General features: G+C 38.4%; 1 protein-coding gene across 7 annotated transcripts in view; it reads left to right on the top strand.

Moving 5' to 3' along the window:
• srrm1 (serine/arginine repetitive matrix 1) overlaps window positions 1–15104 on the top strand; it is a 43715-nt gene extending 28611 nt beyond the window's left edge. For 4 of the 7 annotated variants that reach the window (XM_041212772.1, XM_041212769.1, XM_041212775.1 and 1 more), the window contains 8 exons: window positions 1607–1693; window positions 4846–4996; window positions 6603–6644; window positions 8956–9048; window positions 10555–10944; window positions 11549–11747; window positions 12837–13037; window positions 13765–15104. In XM_041212772.1, coding sequence (XP_041068706.1) covers window positions 1607–1693; window positions 4846–4996; window positions 6603–6644; window positions 8956–9048; window positions 10555–10944; window positions 11549–11747; window positions 12837–13037; window positions 13765–13866 — 1265 coding nt within the window. In that variant the 3' untranslated portion in view covers window positions 13867–15104. Of the gene's footprint in view, window positions 1–1606; window positions 1694–4845; window positions 4997–6602; window positions 6645–8955; window positions 9049–10554; window positions 10945–11548; window positions 11748–12836; window positions 13042–13764 lie in introns of all 7 variants that reach the window. The other 3 variants (XM_041212774.1, XM_041212771.1, XM_041212773.1) reach the window with 3 other exon arrangements.
• The last annotated feature ends 5758 nt before the right edge of the window (window positions 15105–20862 follow it).

Below are 20862 nucleotides of genomic sequence, written 5' to 3'. Positions count from 1 at the left end.
CTGCCTTAGCCCTCCACTAGCTCCCTCTCTCATTGTTTTATGACTCCTTAAAATTTCTTTGACCAAGCTGTTGGTGCTCCTTCCAAGTAACTCTTTCTTTGGCTTGGCATCCATTTTTAAAATATTGTGCCTTATGGTGCATTTCTATGCTGAAAGGTTTTTTAAAAATTCATCTCAGTGCTTGGAAAGCTGCATTTATTGCCCTTGAGAAGATGATGGTGTGCTCTTTTGAACTGCTGCAGTCCAAGTGGTTAAGCTGCACTCAGTGCTGTTAGGAAAGTCACATCAATGTCTTGGTTGATAGAGATCAGAGGTTGGGTACTCAGTGCTGAGTGGCTCATTTCCTGACTACCCAAAGCCTTTATTCTGCCTATTAGTAGGATCAGGATTGTGGCTGAACAGTTTTCAATTGCCTGGATGGGTGCAGCTCCTATAAGACTAAAGAAATTCAACACTATCCAAGCAGTCCACTTTGTCGGTTTACTATAATGTTGACTCCCTCCACCAGTAGCATACTCTGGCTGCATTATGTAATATCTACAGGATGAACTGCAGCAAGTCACCATGGCTTTAGCCTTGCGACAACGAAAGAACAGTGATCTCCATTCAAGTCAGGATATTGTGTGACTTGGAGGGGACTTTGAAGGTGATGGTGGTCTTGTGCATCTGCTGCCCTCTTCCTCCTTTTGGTAGAGATTGAGGGTTTGGGAGATGCTGCTAAAGAAGCCATGGTGATTTGCTGCAGTTCATCCTGTAGATATTACATAATGCAGCCAGAGTATGCTGCTGGTGGATGGAGTCAACGTTATAGGATACCGACAAAGTGGACTGCTTGGATAGTGTTGAATTTCTTTAGTCTTATAGGAGCTGCACCCATCCAGGTAATTGAAAACTGTTCAGCCACAATCCTGACCCTACTAATAGGCAGTATAAAGGCTTTGGGTAGTCAGGAAATGAGCCATTCAGCACTGAGTACCCAACCTCTGACCTCTGTCAACCAAGACATTGATGTGACTGGTCAACTTCAATTTCTGGTCATTTATGGCCCCAGGAGATTACTGTGGGATATGTGAGTGATTGTAATGCCCTTAAATGTCATGGGGAGGTGGTTAGACTCTCTTGTTGGAGATGGCCATTGCCTCACACTTGTGTGGCATGAATGTTATTTGCTGCTCATCAGTGAAGCCTACTCATATGTACTTGGACTTCTTCCTTATCTGAGAAATTGAGTGGACTTGGAACACGACAATCATTAGTGAAGAGCCCCACTTCTGATCTTGTGACAGAGCAAGGCTCTTGATGCAGCAGCTGTTGACATTTTAGTCGAGGATGCTGTGTAGAGGAACTCCTGCAGCAATGTCCTAGCCTTCACTGAATACAACCATACTCCTTTGTGTCAGATATGCCTTCAACCACTAGTGCCTTTCCTCCATGATCCTTAGTGAAGTGGTCCTTTGGGCCAAAGTGCACCTAATATTTGTTCTAATGATCACAGCCCAGTTTGCCAAATTGCAACATGTGTTGCCACATTGAAAGCATGTATAATACATTAAAGTCATATTGATGTCGATTAGAAAACAGTTATTAGAATTTTTTATTGTTGCAGAAGATGATAAAGGAGGCAAAGTTGCAGGAGTGGAATCAGTACAGCAGAGACGCCAATATCGCAAACAGAACCAACAGACCTCTTCAGGTGGGACTCTTGATGGATGTTTTACATCACTTCACATTTATGTTTTTAGGGATGACAACACTGGCATTAAATGTTTGGAGATTTAATTGAATTTATGTGACTACAGATACACGTTTGTACTGGAAGAACAACAACATTCACTTCAGTACAGTAGTGAAGATTTACTATTTGCACTTGTTGCTGACATTTTTTAATCATCTCCCAGAATTGTCGTGGAATGCAGGTCTACAGGAGTAGTTGTAGGATTCATTTAAATTTCCTACTGAAGAGAGATTTGGGGATTACCTACTAATTCCATTGGCCACTCATGGTTCCCTCCTTATCGGGAAATAATTGAATTTCCACTGCAGTTCTGTTCTTGAATAATTAATGCATTGCTATTCTAAAGCATTATGCAAAGTTAACTTGCTATCATCATAGAAAACAAACTGGAGCAGAAGTAGTAACTGGAATATTAACGGGAGTATTCAGCTTTGATCAGTACCATATATTTGATAACGGTTTAAATCGACCTTAGTGCGAATCTTTGAAAAAGGAATGAATGACCAAATAAAAGAATTGAAGCAAAGTATTATACTTTGGAAGAGGGTGTCAACCACTAAAAAGTACCACGACTAATAGGTAATCATAGAATTCTTCTCTCTTCACTTGTAATGTTATCATTTTTGTTGTGGTTTTCAATCATAATCCTACTTTGTGGGATCCTACAAGGTTTTATTTCAGGTAGGCAGTATGGAATGAGATACCTGTTAGGATATTTTCAGTTGCATCCAGTACTGCCAATTCAGATGCTTTCCCCAGCCAATTACTCTTCCTTTTATTAAAAAAGGGGGTAAATTTTGAATCTTAATTAGATAAAGCAAGTATAGAACTGGATTAGATTCTTAACCGTATTTACGTCTAAAAACTGTACAGAGCAACAATGTTGTTATTTGTGAAGTACCAAGTAAATGTTGGATGCAGTAATTAAGTATTTGGCATTCATTTAGCTCATATATTTGTTTTGTTGCTCCTTACAGTTTTTATCACTAATCTGATGGTGAGAAAGGAACTGAAGGAAGGAAGAGAGGTATCAATATTTCCCAAGGAAATTTGACCTCATTCGGTTTTGTACACTTGAATTGTGTCTGCCAGAAACCATTTACAAATGCTGGCTCCTTTTTGGTTGCTGGAAAGTTGAGACAAAGCCACAAGGGATTAAGTATGGAACTCTGCACTTCATACAGTGTGATGCATTCAGATTGTCAGGAATACTTCAATTTATATGTTTTAGAATATAACTTGTGGTTTTAGGAATTAAATTATAGCTGTAGAGAACTGAGGGAAAACCTGATTTAACACTGGTAAACATTGGATGTGAATGCAACTCAGACAAGGCTGAGTTGATTATAGTTCAAAGAATGGCTCATGTTTATCAAAAGGCTGGGCCATGTTGACTTCAAAAGTCAGTAGAGGGTAAGTTTCATAAAACAGCAGGTGACCTATCTGTGGTCCTTTTGGTGGAAACACGGCAGTTCAGAGAGATGTTTTTAAGTTTTGGGAGTTCAAGTCAAATTAATTTAAAGGCATTGGATTGTAAATTCTTCAGATCAAAGAAGGAATTTTAAATGAGGGATACTTTAAGGTCTGTTTGAGGACATCCCAGAGTATGCCACATCGTCATGGAGATGGGTGGAGCTTAGGGAGATTCTTTGGTTTCAGTCTATCTGAGAAGGTAGCCATGGTAAATGACAGTTAGGCCTGTAGTTTAATAGAGAAAATGCTAACTTCATTCATCACTTGGAACGCAGGAGACACTTAATCTCAGTTTGGATTTTGTGACAGAACAGAAATTGGAAGATTTGTGCTGGCTTGCAGCTAATGGAAAAAATCTACAGGGGTCCTTTCAGAGTCTTGTAGCAAAATAAAGCAACCTGCAGATTTGCTTGGAAGTATTGAGAAAGTTACCAGAACAAAGAACTGAGGAATCCACAGTAAAGAGATGGCAAATGAAAGTTTTAACTCAGAATAGCTGGAACTGAGGAGAATTAAAATAGGTTCCAGAGGACTGCAGCATACTTTTGGTCTGTCCCTACAAAAGTAAATAACTTGTAAAATGTCGTTAAGTATAAGAGAATTTAGGGGAAGGAGAAAGTAAACGTGAATGTAGCATATGTGATTATAAACTATAGCATTAACTTCAGCATACTCACATTGTTTAATTTGTTCTATTTACAATAAATCGTTTTTTAAAAACACAAAATCTTGTGGCATAGTTCTATTAGTTAAATCACCTGGGTATTCAGATTTCTCTTCAAATGTTAACGGTCTCTAACGGGATCATAAAATTATTAGGAATATTCTGCCATGCAGGTATCAAATGTTGAAGTAAGTGGTCTGAATATATTGTAAATGCACATCCAGAGTGAAAATATTGTGCAGTGTGTTACACCACTAGGTAGTTTCTAAATGGGTAGGAACTTGAGTGTGTCAAACCTACATGCTGTTAAAATGCACTATAAAAAATACTTGCGTTTATACAGCACCTTTCACCATCACAGGACATCACAAAAAGTTTTATGGACAACGAAATATTCTTGAAGTGTGATGTAGGAAACCCAGCAGTCAATTTGCGCACAGCAAACTCCCACAAACAGCGGTGTGATAATGATCAGATGATCTGTTTTTTTGTAATGTTCACCGAGGGGCAAATATTGGCTGGAACACCAGGAATAATTCCCCTGCCCATTGAAATAGTGCCATGGGATCTTTTGCATCCACAGGGCAGATGGGTCTTCAGCTTAATGTATTATCCGAAAGATGGCACTCCAACAGTGCAACACACTCTCAGTACTGCACTGGAGTGTCAGCTTTTGATTTTTAGAAGGGGAAGCCAGAAACCGCAATTTGACTAAAACCAGCATTGTTAGTATTTATTGAGAGTCTGAGTATAGTGAGTCTGAAGCCATCAGTAGCTGAGATAAGTAATTAGATATGTGCAAACGCTAATATTGGCTGGAATATTGCTTCACTTTTTGCACCATTTTTTGAGCACAAACTTAATTTCCGTATATTCTGCAGTTTTGTGTGTTCTAACCTAACAGGATTGATATATGTGCTGTGTCGAGCTGATTACTTTTGTCATTTTAATTAGTTAAATATTGCTTATGCAGAGTCTGGATCTTCTTCCTCATCCGAAGATGAAGCACCAAAAAGGTCAAGTGCAAAAAATGGTGAAGTTCGACGAAGGCGCCAGCGTTCATTGTCACGGAGTATATCTCCACCTCCTGCAATGCGAAAACGGCACAAGGACTTTTCACCAAGGTAAAGTGCAAACAATTTCTACTGTCGGAACAATTTCTTTTTGTTGCATTACTTTGGAGTTCAGCAGTATGGAAAACCTGTAGTTATGTTTTTGAGACTGAAGTCTCAATTTTAAACTGTCTTGTATCACCATGTATTTTTGTACTAAGATATGTGGTTCTTAAAAGTTGGCTTGGTGTAATGACGTCTCGAAGTATATCAGATTTTGCTCTGCCTCCCCTTTCAATCACTTAAGCATGTTCCCATTTACTGCAATCTGATTTTTGCATTTTGAACGTGACAAAGTTTCATCTGAATCGGCTTCCTCTACTGTTGCTACAAGACTGGATTTTTTTTTCCCAAGTAAAGGTAAAAGTCCAGTATTGGGGGAGCGTGGGGAGGGTGCTTTCGTGTGATGTAGGATGAATGATAATTCCATGTCTCTGTTTAATTTTGGCCCTTGTTGTCTGCAACTTGAGAAATCTAAATCCTGTCAAGGCGACAATTAAGATTTTTGGCATTTGGGTTGGAGGACAGATATAAGGACCATATTAGTAAAATATTAAAATACCTTGTAGTTATGAGCTGAATTAAACAACTCTGAACTTGAAATTTCTTGCCATATTTGCAGATATTTCACTTGGTTTATAGTATTGATTTTCTTTATCACGTTATGGGAAACCATATTAAAAACTGAGTCACTTAAAGGGGATCCACAATGTTGTAGGAAGATGGTGCTTTTAGTTTTTAGTGTTCCCCACCCCAACCAGAAAAGTTGTTTTCCCTCCTGCTGGCTAGATGAAATTCCAAATTTGAAATGCTACAAGTTACCCTGCTGGAGGTGCAGTGAAGCGTGCTTCCTACATAAAAAAGCTCATTTGCTTTTGTGCAAGCAGATAAATTATTCATGGAGATCTTGGTCTCTCTGATACACCATTGGGTCATTTGGTATTTCCATCTCCCTGTATACTGGTAATTAAAATTTGGAAATTTATCCATCGGAAGAAATGGGATAAATTAGAACCTTTTTTTGGGGTGAGTAATACAAATTGGAAGTATTCCTTTCCTAAAATTTGACAGTGGTAGTAAATGAAAATTTGTCACTAAGAGAGAAAAGATCGTTTTTACAAGTACTGGAATCACTTGGGTGGATAATTCATTAGAAAAACTGAATAGATATTAGAAAATGTGTAAAATCAGAACCATCCAGTAAGAATATTTTAAAATTGAGTGTATAACTCTAGTCCAGTATAACAGGGTGAATTGGGACTTTTGGCTGAGTCACTAGGCATAGCACCAATCAGAGGCAGGGTAGCTGGCCTGTTGGAGCGATAAATCATCCCTGTTCCACATGAGATTGCACCATTTCTTACTGGTTGGCCCTTATGTGGGCATTTAAAGTCCACCGCCAGCTATTCTTCCTGGCCAGCTTTCAGCGTGAGATCTAGTAAATAGAAAGAAGTGTGGAAGGTTATTTAACTATGATACAGTTATTTACAATTTTAATGAATTAAAATGTAAATCAACCAGAGAGGTATTGTCTGTATGAATTATTGGTTTAAGTTACTTCCGTTAGAGGTTGATCTGTGAAAAAACACAGCTTGGTTTTGTTTTCTCTTGCTATCAGGATGCCGCTTGGAAAGAGGTGGCACTTCCCAGTGGCGAAAAGGTTGGTTTGAAAATGAGTTGCTGTCTGATCACTGAAAACATTAGCCTGTTTAAGGTTCCTTTAATTAGCAACCCCAGCCCATCTAATTAGTTGAATTATTATACTGCATTTTAGACAATGCAATCCAGTTTCACTGGAGTGCTAAAGTCATTAATGCATCAAATTTTCAATTGAACAGGAAATTTAAAGCTCTTAATTCTTAGGATGTATGCTTGAAATTGATTTTTGTTAAAATTTTGCAAATGGGAACTTTAAACTGAACTTGAAAGAACTAATTCAATGTGGATTATCTGCTTTTGATTAAGTAAATCTGCAACTACCATAAATACAGTGAAACCCACTTGTACTAAATTTGCCAAGTTTGACATTTGAGGTTACAAAAATAATCAAAAATGAAAAGGAAGTCAAAAAATAAAGTGAAGAATTCTAGAAATATGTTGCAAATGTGCTGTAAAAAGAAATTAAGGGATCTAATTTGAAAATTAGGATTCATTAGGTGCAGCAATAATTATAGAGCCAACATTGAAATCAAAATATTTTCCAATCTACTGGTCCAAGGCCATGACACTCCTGGATTCTAGTTTTTGATTGATTGTCGCTATCAATATTTAAAAGTAGCTATTATCCTTGTTTACTTTAATTATAGTTGATTAGCTGGGAGGCAGTTTTGTCAGTCACCCTTTTCTTCTTTAATTGAGTTGGGCCACATATGTTCCAACCAGGTCCATTTGTCTTGAATCTGTGGGCCAACTGATTCTGTGGAAACTGAACAGTAAACTGAAGTATACCTGTAGTCAGTAGAATTCTTGATTTCTTAAAAAAGGAGCAGTACACATTTATCGAACAGGGGAGCCTAGTGTGCATAGTAGAGCTGGTAGTCTGAGTGCTTTATTTTGACATGATTTGAAATATTTTAGGACATGGTGAAAGACATTCTGCAGAAGCATGTAGTTTGGCTTTCAAATTGGGTGCAAAAAGCATAAGTGGTTTTCACTGTATGTGGGATATCATAATGGTGACAGCCAGTTTTATTTGGTGTGAAAGACCCATAACCTAGTGAGTAAGTGTCGCAACGATATTATGTATTCTGCGGTTATTACTCAGTTTCATCTCAAGTTTTAAACATTTATGGGCATTCAGATTTGATGGCTGGCTGACAAATTACACCACTTTAATTGATTACTTAAAAATCAAAACTCAATTCAAGATCTCTCTGAAATTGGTGATCCATTCACCTTTTTCCACCTTGAAACAGTGGCATTTTTAAAAATTGCGCTGAAATAACTGAGATTTTTGAATGTTGATTTAGAGAAAGCTGTAGAACATTTCCAAACAATAGAAATTCTAATCATTTTTTTATACATGTACTTTTGCACAATTGCATTCCAAGGGATTTAAACAGTTTAGTATTTGCATCTAAGCTATGTATGTTTTAAAGAATATGTCCTGTTCCACATTTGTGTTCCCAAAATGTTTTGGGGTATAATTCATGGACAATGGCAGCAATCTGTTACCTTATTCTGCTGCGTGCAAACTGTATGAACCTAGACAGTGTATTGGGCTTTGCAGGGCATCAATGCCTAGCTCATTTGTGATCTGATTTATCAATTAGGTGACTAGATAGCAATTTACCAATAAACAGCATATTTAAAATAAACTCTTGTCTGCCTAAGTGCACTGAGGCTGGTTGTAGCATCCAAATTGGCTGAAGTCAGACCGGGGATCATAGTTGACATAAAATGCAATTATTACTTTTGCTGCTTTTACAATATTTGGAGGGGTATTGGTAAGGATAAGGTTAGATGAAGTTGGGTGGCAGACTGCTTGTGAAGCATAAACACTAGAATAGCTCAAATAGCCTGGTTCCATGCAATACATTTCCACTAATGTGGCTGTTGATGCACCTAATTTTGAAGAATAAGTGCAATGAGAATACCTTTACAATTCTGCCTAAACCATAGATTTGTTTCTCACCCACGTCAAACAATTAGCTCTTTTGAAATATAGGTATAAAAATTAAACTATGAAAAATTGTCCTGTAACCCTGATTTCATTTTACAACTGTGGATGTGTACAGAAAATCATTTTTGGATACTGTAACAAAAAAAACAGATGCCTTTTAAAAAGGCAGTCTATACAAGAATATTCCTAAAGTAGGTTATATCAGGGTCATGCTTATTTACTTTGGCTAAAGCTCAGTTTTTAACTCTTGAGACTGGGAGTTAATGGGAGCAGTGAGAGATTATAATGAAATATTTGTTTTGTGCTGACACCTCGAATATATGTTCACATGTTGATGTATGGCAAACAGGAGAAGGAGAAGCCCATCACCACCTCCAAGGCGCCGGCGAACTCCATCTCCTCCTCCTCGAAGGCGCAGATCACCGTCTCCGTTGAGACGCAGGTTAGTAAATGTTTGCCTTCCAATTGTCAAGTGCTGCCCTATTTAGAGGGAAACTAGTAACTTGATCATTTCTTTAGGGGCACCAAAGTGATAAATGTGAAGCTGCGGTAGAATTAGCATTCTTTTTTTATTTCCAAGTTTGTGGATTCCGTAAAACCATGGGCATAGATGATTTCATTCTTACTGATTCCAAAATATATGGAGGATGAATTCTGCATGCCTTTGAAATAGTGCAGGTGGAAATTAATTTTGTGCTGTGGCATGATGGGTAGTATGGTATGGCAAAATTGAGACACGAAACTGAAACAGGCATGTTTGCTTAGTTTCAACATTGATGTCACTTCACCAGAAATGCCCCCAAAATTATTTTACTTGGTGTAAACACTTCTTGTCTACAATTTCAGCACCCGCTTCCCTTTCAATTGAATTATGGCAAGGTATAAATCACGCAGCACAAAAATAAATGTTACTCTTGTAATTCTGTAGAATCTTGAGCATAGCATTCTTGCCTGTAACATTCTGTATAAATTAAGTTTTTGCTGTAATTACTGCATTATTTTCACATTGTGAATTTCCATTCCAAAGCCAATGAAGTCCTGGAAGCTGTATCATAGTGACAGTTGGCTTTTACTGTATTAGATGATCTGAAATTTACTATTCTGCTCTCCCACCCTCTCCAATCCAGGAATGCTTTGCTATGTTAAATAATTCCACATTGTCCACCATTGATGAATGATAACAGGCCTGGGTACATTTTAATTTTAATCATCTAGTTGTAATGGTTGTAAAGTTTTTACACTGCAACAAATAACTTCTTACATTGTGCTTTGATTCCACGGGTAAACCATTGTAAGCATGCATTGTTGCTTGTGTAGTATGTTTTAATTGTGCTTTGTTCCAGTTGAAACTCTTCCACACCCTGTGTACAGATTTTGGGGTTTTTTTCCCTCTTTTACCCTTCCAAGGGCAGTGACATGTGGTCACCAGCTCTACACTGTCTTGCTCAGGTTATAATTCTTTGTGTGTGCGTGTATAGTGCCTTTATTGGGCATTGTTCAGCTTTGGAAGGGGTCACAGCCAAGTATTAGCTCATTTACACCTAATGCATATGTGAATTCTTTGCATTGCGATCCCTGTAATCTGAAAGAACCTCAACTGCCTTGTCTAATGTATTGTGGTCTTGCTGATTGGAGACCAAAGCTGGCAGCTTTCTAGTTCATATGGAGCTCCTTAATTATGCTTTTGGCACTTCAAGCTTTTCAATGCAATAATAACTATTATTGTTAATAGCCCAACTTGAAATTTTATGGTTGTGGAATCCTGTTTCACTACACATTTGATTGCAAGGAACAAAATTTAATCATTAAGTTTGCGCATAACAGGAAAGGTTTACCAGAAAAAAAGTCAGTTTAATTAGAACTATATAAATTTGGATTATCTGTTCCAGTCATAGTAAGTATATGCAAGGTTACTAATTTGATTTTTGTCATTGATTTATCTTTTTAGATCTCCATCTCCACCACCACGTAGACGTTCAGCCTCACCTAGGCGCTATTCGCCTCCAATTCAGAGGAGATATACTCCATCACCACCACCTAGGAGGAGGGGGTCCCCATCACCAGCACCAAAGCGCCGTAGTTCCCCATCTCCCTCTTCCAGGCGTAGGAGAGGATCGCCGCCTAATCGTTCCAACCGAGATGTTCGCTCACCTCCCCAACACAAACGCCACTCGCCATCCCCACGGCCAAGGATGATGCGTGGATCCATCAGTCCACCACCAGCCCGAAGAGTGTCAATATCTCCGCCACCGCCACAACGACGTCATATGTCTCCATCTCCTAGTAACAGGCCAATCCGACGAGTTTCACGGACCCCAGAACCCAAGAAACCTAAAAAGTAAGGGCGTCAAATGGAGCATTAATGTTTAATATCATGATTACATTGTGAAAGTATTCCAACGCTATTGTGTCACCGTTCTAATTTTGGTTGTTGGCTAAAATTTCAAAGCAAATGCTTTCTCTCCTACCACATGAGTTTACTTTATGGGTTTTCAAGCTTTTAGTGCTGCCCAAGTATACTTGGGCAATTTTTGCTGAATTTGGAGTTTAAAACTTTTTCTATCTAAGATTTTCTATTGCAATGTAACTAAAACATATTGAGCGAAGAAAAGTTAGTTACCTCATTAATTACACATCGGTTGCCAGTATTCTCCATCAAGATTCAACTACAGTGGCAACTTCATTTTCTCTCCTAAACTTCTCTTAAACTATTTGTAGGATTGATTTCTATTTCTAACCTAATTTTTCCGTTCTAATAATTGTTGCAACTATAGCATGTAGTTTCTCAATTCAAGCATGTACTTTTTTGAATTTCAGTTGGAAACTTGTTGTAGAATAATTGGCAGTTTCAATCTGATTGTTATGGAAATGAATTTGATAGATTCTGGTACTGATTCACAAGGACCATTCATTTTGGAAACACTAATTTGTAAATTTCTTAGGATCTCACCAAGCCCACAAGCTGTGAGAAGAGCTACATCATCCAGATCCATATCTAGATCGCCAGAACCACTTCCCAAGAAAAGGCCAGTTGCTTCAGTCTCCAGGTCACAGTCTGTCAGCAGGTCGCCAACACCTGTTCCTCCACCACCTCAAAACAAAAAGACAAAGAGTGCTTCAATTAGCCCATCTCCTGTCAAGGTAATAGTACTTTTACACTTCAGTGTTCCTCCATTTAACATTGGAAAATAGATTCTCTGAAGATCAAGATTAGCAGAGTAAATAACCCATAACGAAAATGTATTTTGTACAATGTTGAATGACCCTTCGCACCCGTCTATGACAATCCTTACTGTACTTTTTAATGCTTTTGTGTAACTTTTGCACAGAGACCTAGCACTGGGAAAATTGATTCTCATTCATGAGCCAGTTACTATTTTACTACATTCTTAAGTGTTGAGGCATTTCTGTAGTTAATGCCTTGTACTGTGTTGTAAAACTGAGCTGAGTTGTTAAAGGCCAGAGAGACTCCAATTAAAATTGGGTGGATTAACTTAGGTAACTTGGACTTCATACAAGGTCCACAGATTTTATTTTGGAAAATTAAAAAACACATTAAACAAAATAAATTTTTAGATTATGAATTAAAATAATGAAATCTTTTAAACACATTAGCAGCTGTCATATTTGACTGATGCAAGAGCTAGTGGGATGAGTATCGCTCATTTGAAATAATGATGTATGATTTTTTTTTCCTGAAGATAACACTCCCTCAATGACATTCTTACTCGACCATCTTTAGTTTCTTCTTGCCACTCCTTATCTGTGGTTGTGCAGTCAGCTGCCAGGATTCCCCCTGAATTGCCTTTGTGGGGGTAGTGAAGTGGTTTGAATTTCCTTTCTATTCCATAGTGTTATGCACAAGATTGATGAATCAACCTGTGAAGAATTGTGGTAATGAACCCTAGTAACATTCGTTCATGATAGTATGTAGGTGCTTCAATTTGTGTTAGCCGCATTCCTGATATTTGATTTTACACACCCACTTTCCTCCTCCCTGCCTCCATGCAGGGTACCAAGATAGGAAAAAAGTATTCTATAATGTGCCATTCAAAAACTGCCTTTGCCTTGGAGTATTTATACTGCACTAATGATAAAGTATATCTGTTCTTGTAGCTCTGTTGTCAGCTATTTAAAATAAATTCTGTAAGTGCAGTAGGTCAACTTGAAAAATCCTTGTTATTTCTTACTGTTGAATGCTTTGAGGTAATACTGCCTTGAATCTTTCAGATCTCTGACCAGGAAACTGGAGGAAAGAAGAAGAAAAAGAAGAAAGATAAGAAACATAAGAAGGACAAAAAACACAAGAAACACAAGAAACATAAGAAAGAAAAGGCGGCTGCAGCAGCACCAGTGGTTGAAGAACCACCAGTAGAACCAGTTGAAGCCCCAGCAAAGTCACCCCAGCCAGAAGCTTCAGAACTTGTAAAGGCAAGTCAGTGTCTCAAGAATAGTTAAAACTAGGAACCAACAGAAATAAAATTGGATGTTTCCCTGTAGTAATTACAGTGGGATGTATAATTTACAGCCTCAAAGAGTACACTTTAGAAGTGCTTACCTTTGTGTGGGTTTTGCCCATTTTCAAGCTACATTGCTCAGCTGAGCACTGTTTCTGTCATGATACAATGACTAGATTAGTTCAGGCACTTGGTACATTTTGCCAGGTGGGAGAGAAGCATATATTGAGGCCTTTGTGGTACAAACTGTTGCTGGCTACAATGGCAACTTACATTTTTGTAAACACAAAAGTGAAGGTCACTTGTGAGTGGTCTGCACTGTACTTTGTAGATTGCTGCATGTTTGTGTGCCTGTGCAGCTTAGAGAGATCATTACTTGTAACATAACTTGTATGTTATGAGGTTCAAAAATAATTTGGGAGCCAGATATACATTGTAATGCACCTCCAATATTTAGATTATAAAGCATATTCTATACTGTCCAAATTTTATAATGCAAAGTAGTCAGATTAATTTGAGTAATATAAAATGTGCCACTCCAATAAATTTGGCACCTTCTGTTATACAAAATTTGGATGTCTGATATCCTGATTCTTTTCAATTAAACTACTGAGCACTTGGTGCCGGAGTTTTTCTGTCAAAAATGGCATTTTAACGTAGTTCTACATTCCATTGAGTTTCATCTGATCAATTTACTTTAGGAGTCAGAAAGTGAAGAGGAAAACCTAGATGATCTAGAAAAGCATCTCCGGGAAAAGGCTCTACGGTCAATGCGAAAGGCTCAAGCTTCACCACCACCATGAAGGAGAGTACTGAATAAATCTAACTTAAGGAGCTGATTGGATTAGGCACAAGGGCTTTGTACATTTTAAAATTGGCTGCTATAATAATGCCAGTATATTAAGATGGCTGCCATGAACACTGACACTGCCTCTTACCTATACCAGAAACGACTTTTCATAAAGGCAAATCATAATGTTTTATTACAAATTAAAACAAAATTCCTACACGGCTTTCATTTTCACAACTACATTTCATTTTAAATGCAATAATATTTGAAAAGCCATTGTTGTCGATGGTTTGATGGTTGGTTTTAATCGAGGCTGTACTTTGCTTCACCTCATCCACCACGATTGAATGAGATTCATCCATTCATAGCTGGCCCTGAGATACAGCTCTGTGGCACAGATGTTTCATTCTCTCCATCAACACAGCCAACTTAGATCATGGTTTCTGCCAGCTGGTCATGGAACAAACTGATGGAGGTCTTGGGATAGTCCGTAATCCAGAATGTCCCGACTCCTTTCGAAATTCTGCTTGAGGGTGAGAAGACCTTTGTGGGGAAACAGATTTATATGAAATAAGTTAAGTGAATTTGGAGTAAATCATTTTTCAAATGCAGCCAGAAGCTATATTAGATTTGCACTGAATTGACTGAATTTATGCCATTTGTGATGAAATGTGTTGGTACCTTTTTCTTTCTGTTTGCAGTTCTTGTCTTGGCTGTCATTATGTAATGGTATTTTGTGACATCGTTTATGTAACTGTACAAACCCTTTGTGTTTAATCCACTGATATGACCTGTAGTGTAGTTTCTGCAGAGTTTTTTGAGTTTTATTTGAGCCGTTTGATTGTCCACAACATTCTTTATAAAGAGCTTCAGGTGAAAATGTGCTGTATCTAGAACACTGGAAGTCTCTTTTTTAAAAAAAAAAATGAAACTTGTTATAGGAAGAGGATGGTACTACCAGGATCTGAAGGATTTTAAGATTCCCTGGTTGACAGTAGCTTTGGATTGTATTTTGCTTTGTGTAACAGGCTGGTTTCACCCAAACTGTTAATGTCTTCTACTGTTACGGTTGGTTGTTCTGGGAGTAAAAACTTGTTTAGATGCTGTTCTTTTGTGGGAGCTTAACAAAATCTGTAATGAATATTTTGAATTTTGTCATCTTTTGACTTAAAAGGGTTTTTTTTATAAACGTTGAATTATAAAGCTGTAAAAAGCTGAGGTAATAAATGGAAATTAAATTTCTAAATTCAATTTTCTTCCCTTTGGGCTCTTTTCTCCCGCCCCCACAGGAAGTCGTTGCAGTTTTTATTAAACTGTACTAATATTGTTTTGGCCAAAGTTAGTTACAACAAAGATAATGAAAGCAGAATATAAAAGCAGTAATCTTTATTTAAACAGCAATATGAACATTTTTGTATAGCAGCTTGAGAAATATGTTAAATGAATTAGTTACAACAATGGTATTGTACTTTGGTGCTACTTATGTACCAAAGAGCTTTGGGTGTAGATGTTAGCTGCAGTACAGAACCAAGCAAAACTAGGGCACCAGAAGAAGTCTCACTTACTGCAAGAGGGCATATAATTATATTAAACTGATGATACTTATTCTGTAGTCAAGGTGATTTTTCAATAGTTCATGGTGCACTGTTCTAAAATAGGTACAAAGAAAAGTACAGCACAGGAACAGGCCCTTCGGCCCTCCAAGCCTGCGCCGATCATGTTGCCCGTCAACTAGAACATTTTGCACTTCCGGGATCCATATCCCTCTATTCCTAAACTATTCATGTATTTGTCAAGCTGCCTCTTAAACACCACTATCGTACCTGCTTCCACCACCTCCTCTGGCAGCAAATTCCAGGCCCTCACTACCCTCTGCGTAAAAAAACTTTCCCCGCACATCTCTATAGTTTTCTCCTCTCACCTTAAATCTATGTCCCCTAGTAATTGACTCTTCCACCCTGGGAAAAAGCTTCTGACTATCTACTCTGTCCATGCCACTCATAATTTTGTAAACTTCTATCAAGTCGCCCCTCAATCTCCTTTGCTCTAGTGAGAACAATCCGAATTTCTCCAACCTCCCCTCGTAGCTAATAACCTCCAGACCAGGCAGCATCCTGGTAAACCTCTGCTGCACCCTCACCAACGCATCCATATCCTTCTGGTAATGTGGTGACCAGAATTGCATGCAATATTCCAAGTGTGACCTAACCAAGGTTCTATACAGCTGCAGCATGACTTCCCAGCTTTTATACTCAATACCCCTGCCGATAAAGTCAAGCGTGCCATATGCTTTCTTGACTATCTTATCCACCTGCGTTGCCACTTTCAGTGACCTGTGGACCTGTACACCCAGATCCCTCTGCCTGTCGATGCACTTAAGGGTTCTGCCATTTACTGTATAATTCCTGCCTGTATTAGACCTTCCAAAATGCATTACCTCGCATTTGTCCGGATTAAACTCCATCTGGCATTTCTCCGCCCAAGTGTCCAACCGATCTATACCTCTGTGTATCCTTTGACAATCCACTTCACTATCTGCAACTCCTCCAACCTTAGTGTCATCTGCAAACTTACTAATTAGCCCAGTTACGTTTTCCTCCAAATCATTCATGTATACTACAAACAGCAAAGGTCCCGGCACTGATCCCTCTGGAACTCCACTAGTCACAGCTCTCCATTCAGAAAAGCACCCTTCCACTGCTACCTTCTGTCTTCTATGACCAAGCCAATTCTGTATCCATCTTGCCAACTCACCTCTGATCCCATGTGACATTACCAGTATGCCGTGAGGGACCTTGTCAAAGGCTTTATTGAAATCCATGTATATAACGTCAACTGCCCTTCCATCATCGATCATCTTTGTCACTTCCTCAAAAGGTAGATTACTGTGGTATTGGAAATTTAGTTTAAGGTTAGGAAGTGACTAGTGCATGCAATTATATCGTTGCATTGTGCTACTGGGGATTAATTCCATCTTTCCTACTGAGGGATATTTGGTTTTGTAATGTGTGCCTGCACTTTTTTGTAGAACTAGAGCTTACTTTCAATTCGTGAGTATAGAATTTCTGTTTCCTCTGACCAGTTAGGCGAATGATTTTGGGTTATCAAAAGTTAGTTATGATCACATCAAAAGGGAAAAGTATTATATACTTTGTAGAATAAATTTACTGGAGAAGTCTTTTGAGGTAGATGCTTTACTACATTAAAGGGACTATATAAATGCCTGTTATAGATCAAAGGTAATAGAGACAAAGTATAGAGAATATGCTACTTTTTATTAATGAGGATAGATATAAATGTTCATATAATCCAGCAAATTAAACAAATGCCTGCCCTTCATTTATCTTCATACAAGTGACAATAGGGATATTTTTGGTCCTGTCCCTTTACTTTGTTGTTGTATTAATTGTGTGATCATTCCAAGTCGCTGATACATGTGAGTCTTTAGTTGCTAGCAACACTTCCACAGAAGGAAAATGTTCAAATTGCCTGTGATTAGTTATTTATTCGTGCTTCCTCATGTTCAATTATTTTGTAGTTTGACCCTTTAAAATTAGCTTTTAAAGTTCTAATCCTATTTGCAGTCTTGATGTTAACATAGCCTGATTTCCATAAGACTCCTCAGCATTGCCTGATTACCAACAACTAGATTTCGGTTTTATATCCAACAATTGCCTAGCAATTTCGCAAAATTTGTGTTAAGTATCTTCCTTTCTCCACTGCAGAACGTGCAGTACATAATTTATTTTGACATTTGCAAGGCAGGCTGGAGTTGATCAGTTAAACACACTATGCCTAATGCAAACTAGGAGTCCAGTTTTAAGCCACACAAAACACAAGCACTCCAGGTAAGAAAGAACAAACTTGCATTTATATGGCATTTGTCACATCTTCAGGGCATTCCAAAGTACTTCACAGCTAGCAAATTACTTCTGATCTCTCATTGCTTGTTGTGCAGCTAATTTGTGCACTGAGGTCCCACAAAGATAAATGGTCAGATAATCCTGCTTACGCATTGTTGAAGGAGAAATTTTTGCCACGATCCCTTGCCACTTCTTCTGTTGCAATTTTCTTTTTTATATATCCACTTGAGCAGAAAGACAGGACATGCTAGTTTGACATCGTCTGACAGCATATTTGACAATGCAGCTGTCTTCCAATACTGCACTGAAGCATCAGCCTAGATTGTGCTCAAGTTTTTGGAGTGGGACTTGAACCCATTACATCGAATTCAGAGGAAAGAGTGCTACTATGGAGCCATGATTAACAGTTAAGATTTGAATGACAACACTTCTCAAACACAATGGAGTAATGAAAAAGTTGTTGCGCTGTTCAAAACCTGCACCATATGTAGTTCTCAAAGTTACGCTGGCCACAGTACTCTTAAGTTTTGTATACATTTGGGAGACCATTTGCAGATTCAGTATTTGCTTTGCTGAACACCCGATCATCCACAAGTGTGACCTTGACCATCTGATCACTTACCACTTTGTTTCTCCATCCCACTCTGACCTCAGCCTCCTACACTTCCGATGGAGCTCAACAAAAGTTGGAGGAACAGCAACATGTCTATTAGGGACTTTACAGTCTTTCTGGCTGTATATTTGTGTTTAGCAACTTTAGATTTTAACCACCACTCCCATTTTCTCTCCACAGCAGGTGCTGGCAATAGAGGGCAGCTGTATTTGAGCTACTGAGAACTGAGGTGGTGTGGGGTGGGTCCCCTATTGATAGCATTGCTAGTGGGGTAATCTCACTCATGGGACCTATCTACTTTCTGTCAAATTCCTGGGCCAAAGGAGTCATCTTGCTAGTCTTGCCATGCTTCTCTTCCTCTTTACTATTCTACTGTAACTATTTACACCCCGGGACCAATGTTCCCGCTAAACTCTGTGATGTGCGATTGCATTGCTTTAAAGATACTGGGCAGGTTTTGTGCAAGGCTGTGCACTATATTCCTACCATCCACTCTATCACAGACCTTTCCCTTTGTTTTTTTCCCCTCTTCTTCTGTACTTGCTTTAAAAACTGCTAATCTCCAACATAGAATCAATGATACAGCACATGAGAGGCCACATAGTAGGGGTATCCAATTACTCCTACAACATGCTCTTTCCCTATAACCCTGCTTTTCATTCTTCTGGCCAAAATGCAGCAATTTATACTTCACTCTTAATTTTTATCTGCTACGGGTGTGACCATTTCATGTTATCCATGTCCTCCTGAAGTCTTGCTATCCTCCGCACTGTTTACTACATTTGAGTTTTATGGCAACTGCAGACTTTGAGATTATGCCTGATTATATCCAAGACCAAGTCATTATCTCTTAAGGCACAGAAGTCCTAATATTTGATGCCCAGAGAGTATCACTGTATATTTCCCTCCAGTCTAATAAATAAGTACCACTACTCTGCTTTCCCCTTTGCTAATTTTGTATCCACACTGCCACTTCCCATTTGATCCTATGGACTAATTAGTTTGCAAGCCTACTTGTGGTACTTCACCTTTTGTAAATCCATATGCACAAGCTACACGACCCTTACATCATCAAAAAACTTAAATAGTTTGTCAAACATGTTTTGTCTCCCACAAATCTGTTAATATTTATGAGTCCATAATTTTCAGCTGTTAATTTACTTTGTCCCAGATTATATTGTCTCAAAGTTTCCCCAGCACTGATGTTAGGCTGACTGGCCTGTAATTGTAAGGGTTATCCCTCTCTCCTTTTTTAATGGGTCTAACATTTGCATCCTCCAGTCCTCTGACATTTCCCCTATATGTAACCCCTATATGTAAGGTTTGGATGATTGTGACAAGAACCTCTACATTTCTACCATAACTTCCCTCAGTAATCCTGGATGCATCCGCTCTGGACTGGGCACTGCCTACGTTTTAAATAATTTTTTTCTTTATATGCCATCCAATTTCTCTCCTACATCCTTTTAGTATGATATTGGGAGCATCACCTCTACTGGAGACAGGTGAAAAATAATCATGCTATATTCTCTGACTCTACTATTTAGTTCTAACCTTCCTTTGACTACTGTACCATCATTATTTATATGTTTATAAAACACCTGGAGATTCCTTTTTATGTTAGCCACTAATGTATTCTCATGCTCTCTGTACCCTTAATTCCCTTTTTTAAAGATCTCCCTTGTAATTTATGTATTCAGCTTGGTTTTCTATAATGTTATGAATCATATATTTGCCATAAGCCGCCTTTTCCTGTTTCATTTTAACCTCCCCCTTTAGTTATCTAAGGAGGCCCAGCTTTGAATGACCTTCCTATCCCCGTTAAGAATAACAGCACAAAGATGTAATGGGTACGATATGATTGCGATTACCAAAGACATGGCTGCAGGGTGACCAAGGCTGGGAACTGAATATCCAAGGGTATTCAATATTTAGGAAGGACAGGCAAAAAGGAAAAGGAGATGGTGTGGCATTTAGTTAAGGATGAAATCAGTGCAATAATGAGCGGGTATTGGCTCAGAAAATTTAGATGTAGAATCAGCCTGGGTGGAGCTAAGGAGCAACAAGGGGTGGAAAACATTAATGGGAGTTGTCCATAGGTGTCAAATCAGTAGTGATAAGATATGGGGATGGTTTTAAACAGGAAATTAGAGATGCATGTAACAAAGGTGCTACAGTAATCATAGGTGACTTTAATCCACATATAGAATGGGCAAACCAAATTAGCAATAATACTGTGGCAGTTCCTGGATTGTGTACAAGATGGATTTTTAGACCAGTACATTGAGACACCAACTAGGGATTAGGCTATTCTAGATCTGGTTTTTTGCAATGAGAAGGGGTTAATTAATAATCTTGTGCAGGGCCCTTTAGGGAACAGTGACCATAACATGTTAGAATTCTTCCTTAGGGTGGAAAGCGAAGTAGTCCAATCTGAAACTGGAGCCTTAAATCTAAACAAGGTATGAGGTGTGAGTTGGCTAAGATAGATTGGGGAACTTCATAAAGGCATAACAGTGGATAGGCAATGGCT

The sequence above is a fragment of the Carcharodon carcharias genome, chromosome 19, assembly GCF_017639515.1.
Source record: "Carcharodon carcharias isolate sCarCar2 chromosome 19, sCarCar2.pri, whole genome shotgun sequence".
In the NCBI taxonomy this organism is placed as follows: Eukaryota; Metazoa; Chordata; class Chondrichthyes; order Lamniformes; family Lamnidae; genus Carcharodon; species Carcharodon carcharias.
The sequence above is the reverse complement of the archived record's forward strand: the minus strand, read 5'-3'. Positions and strand labels throughout refer to the sequence as shown.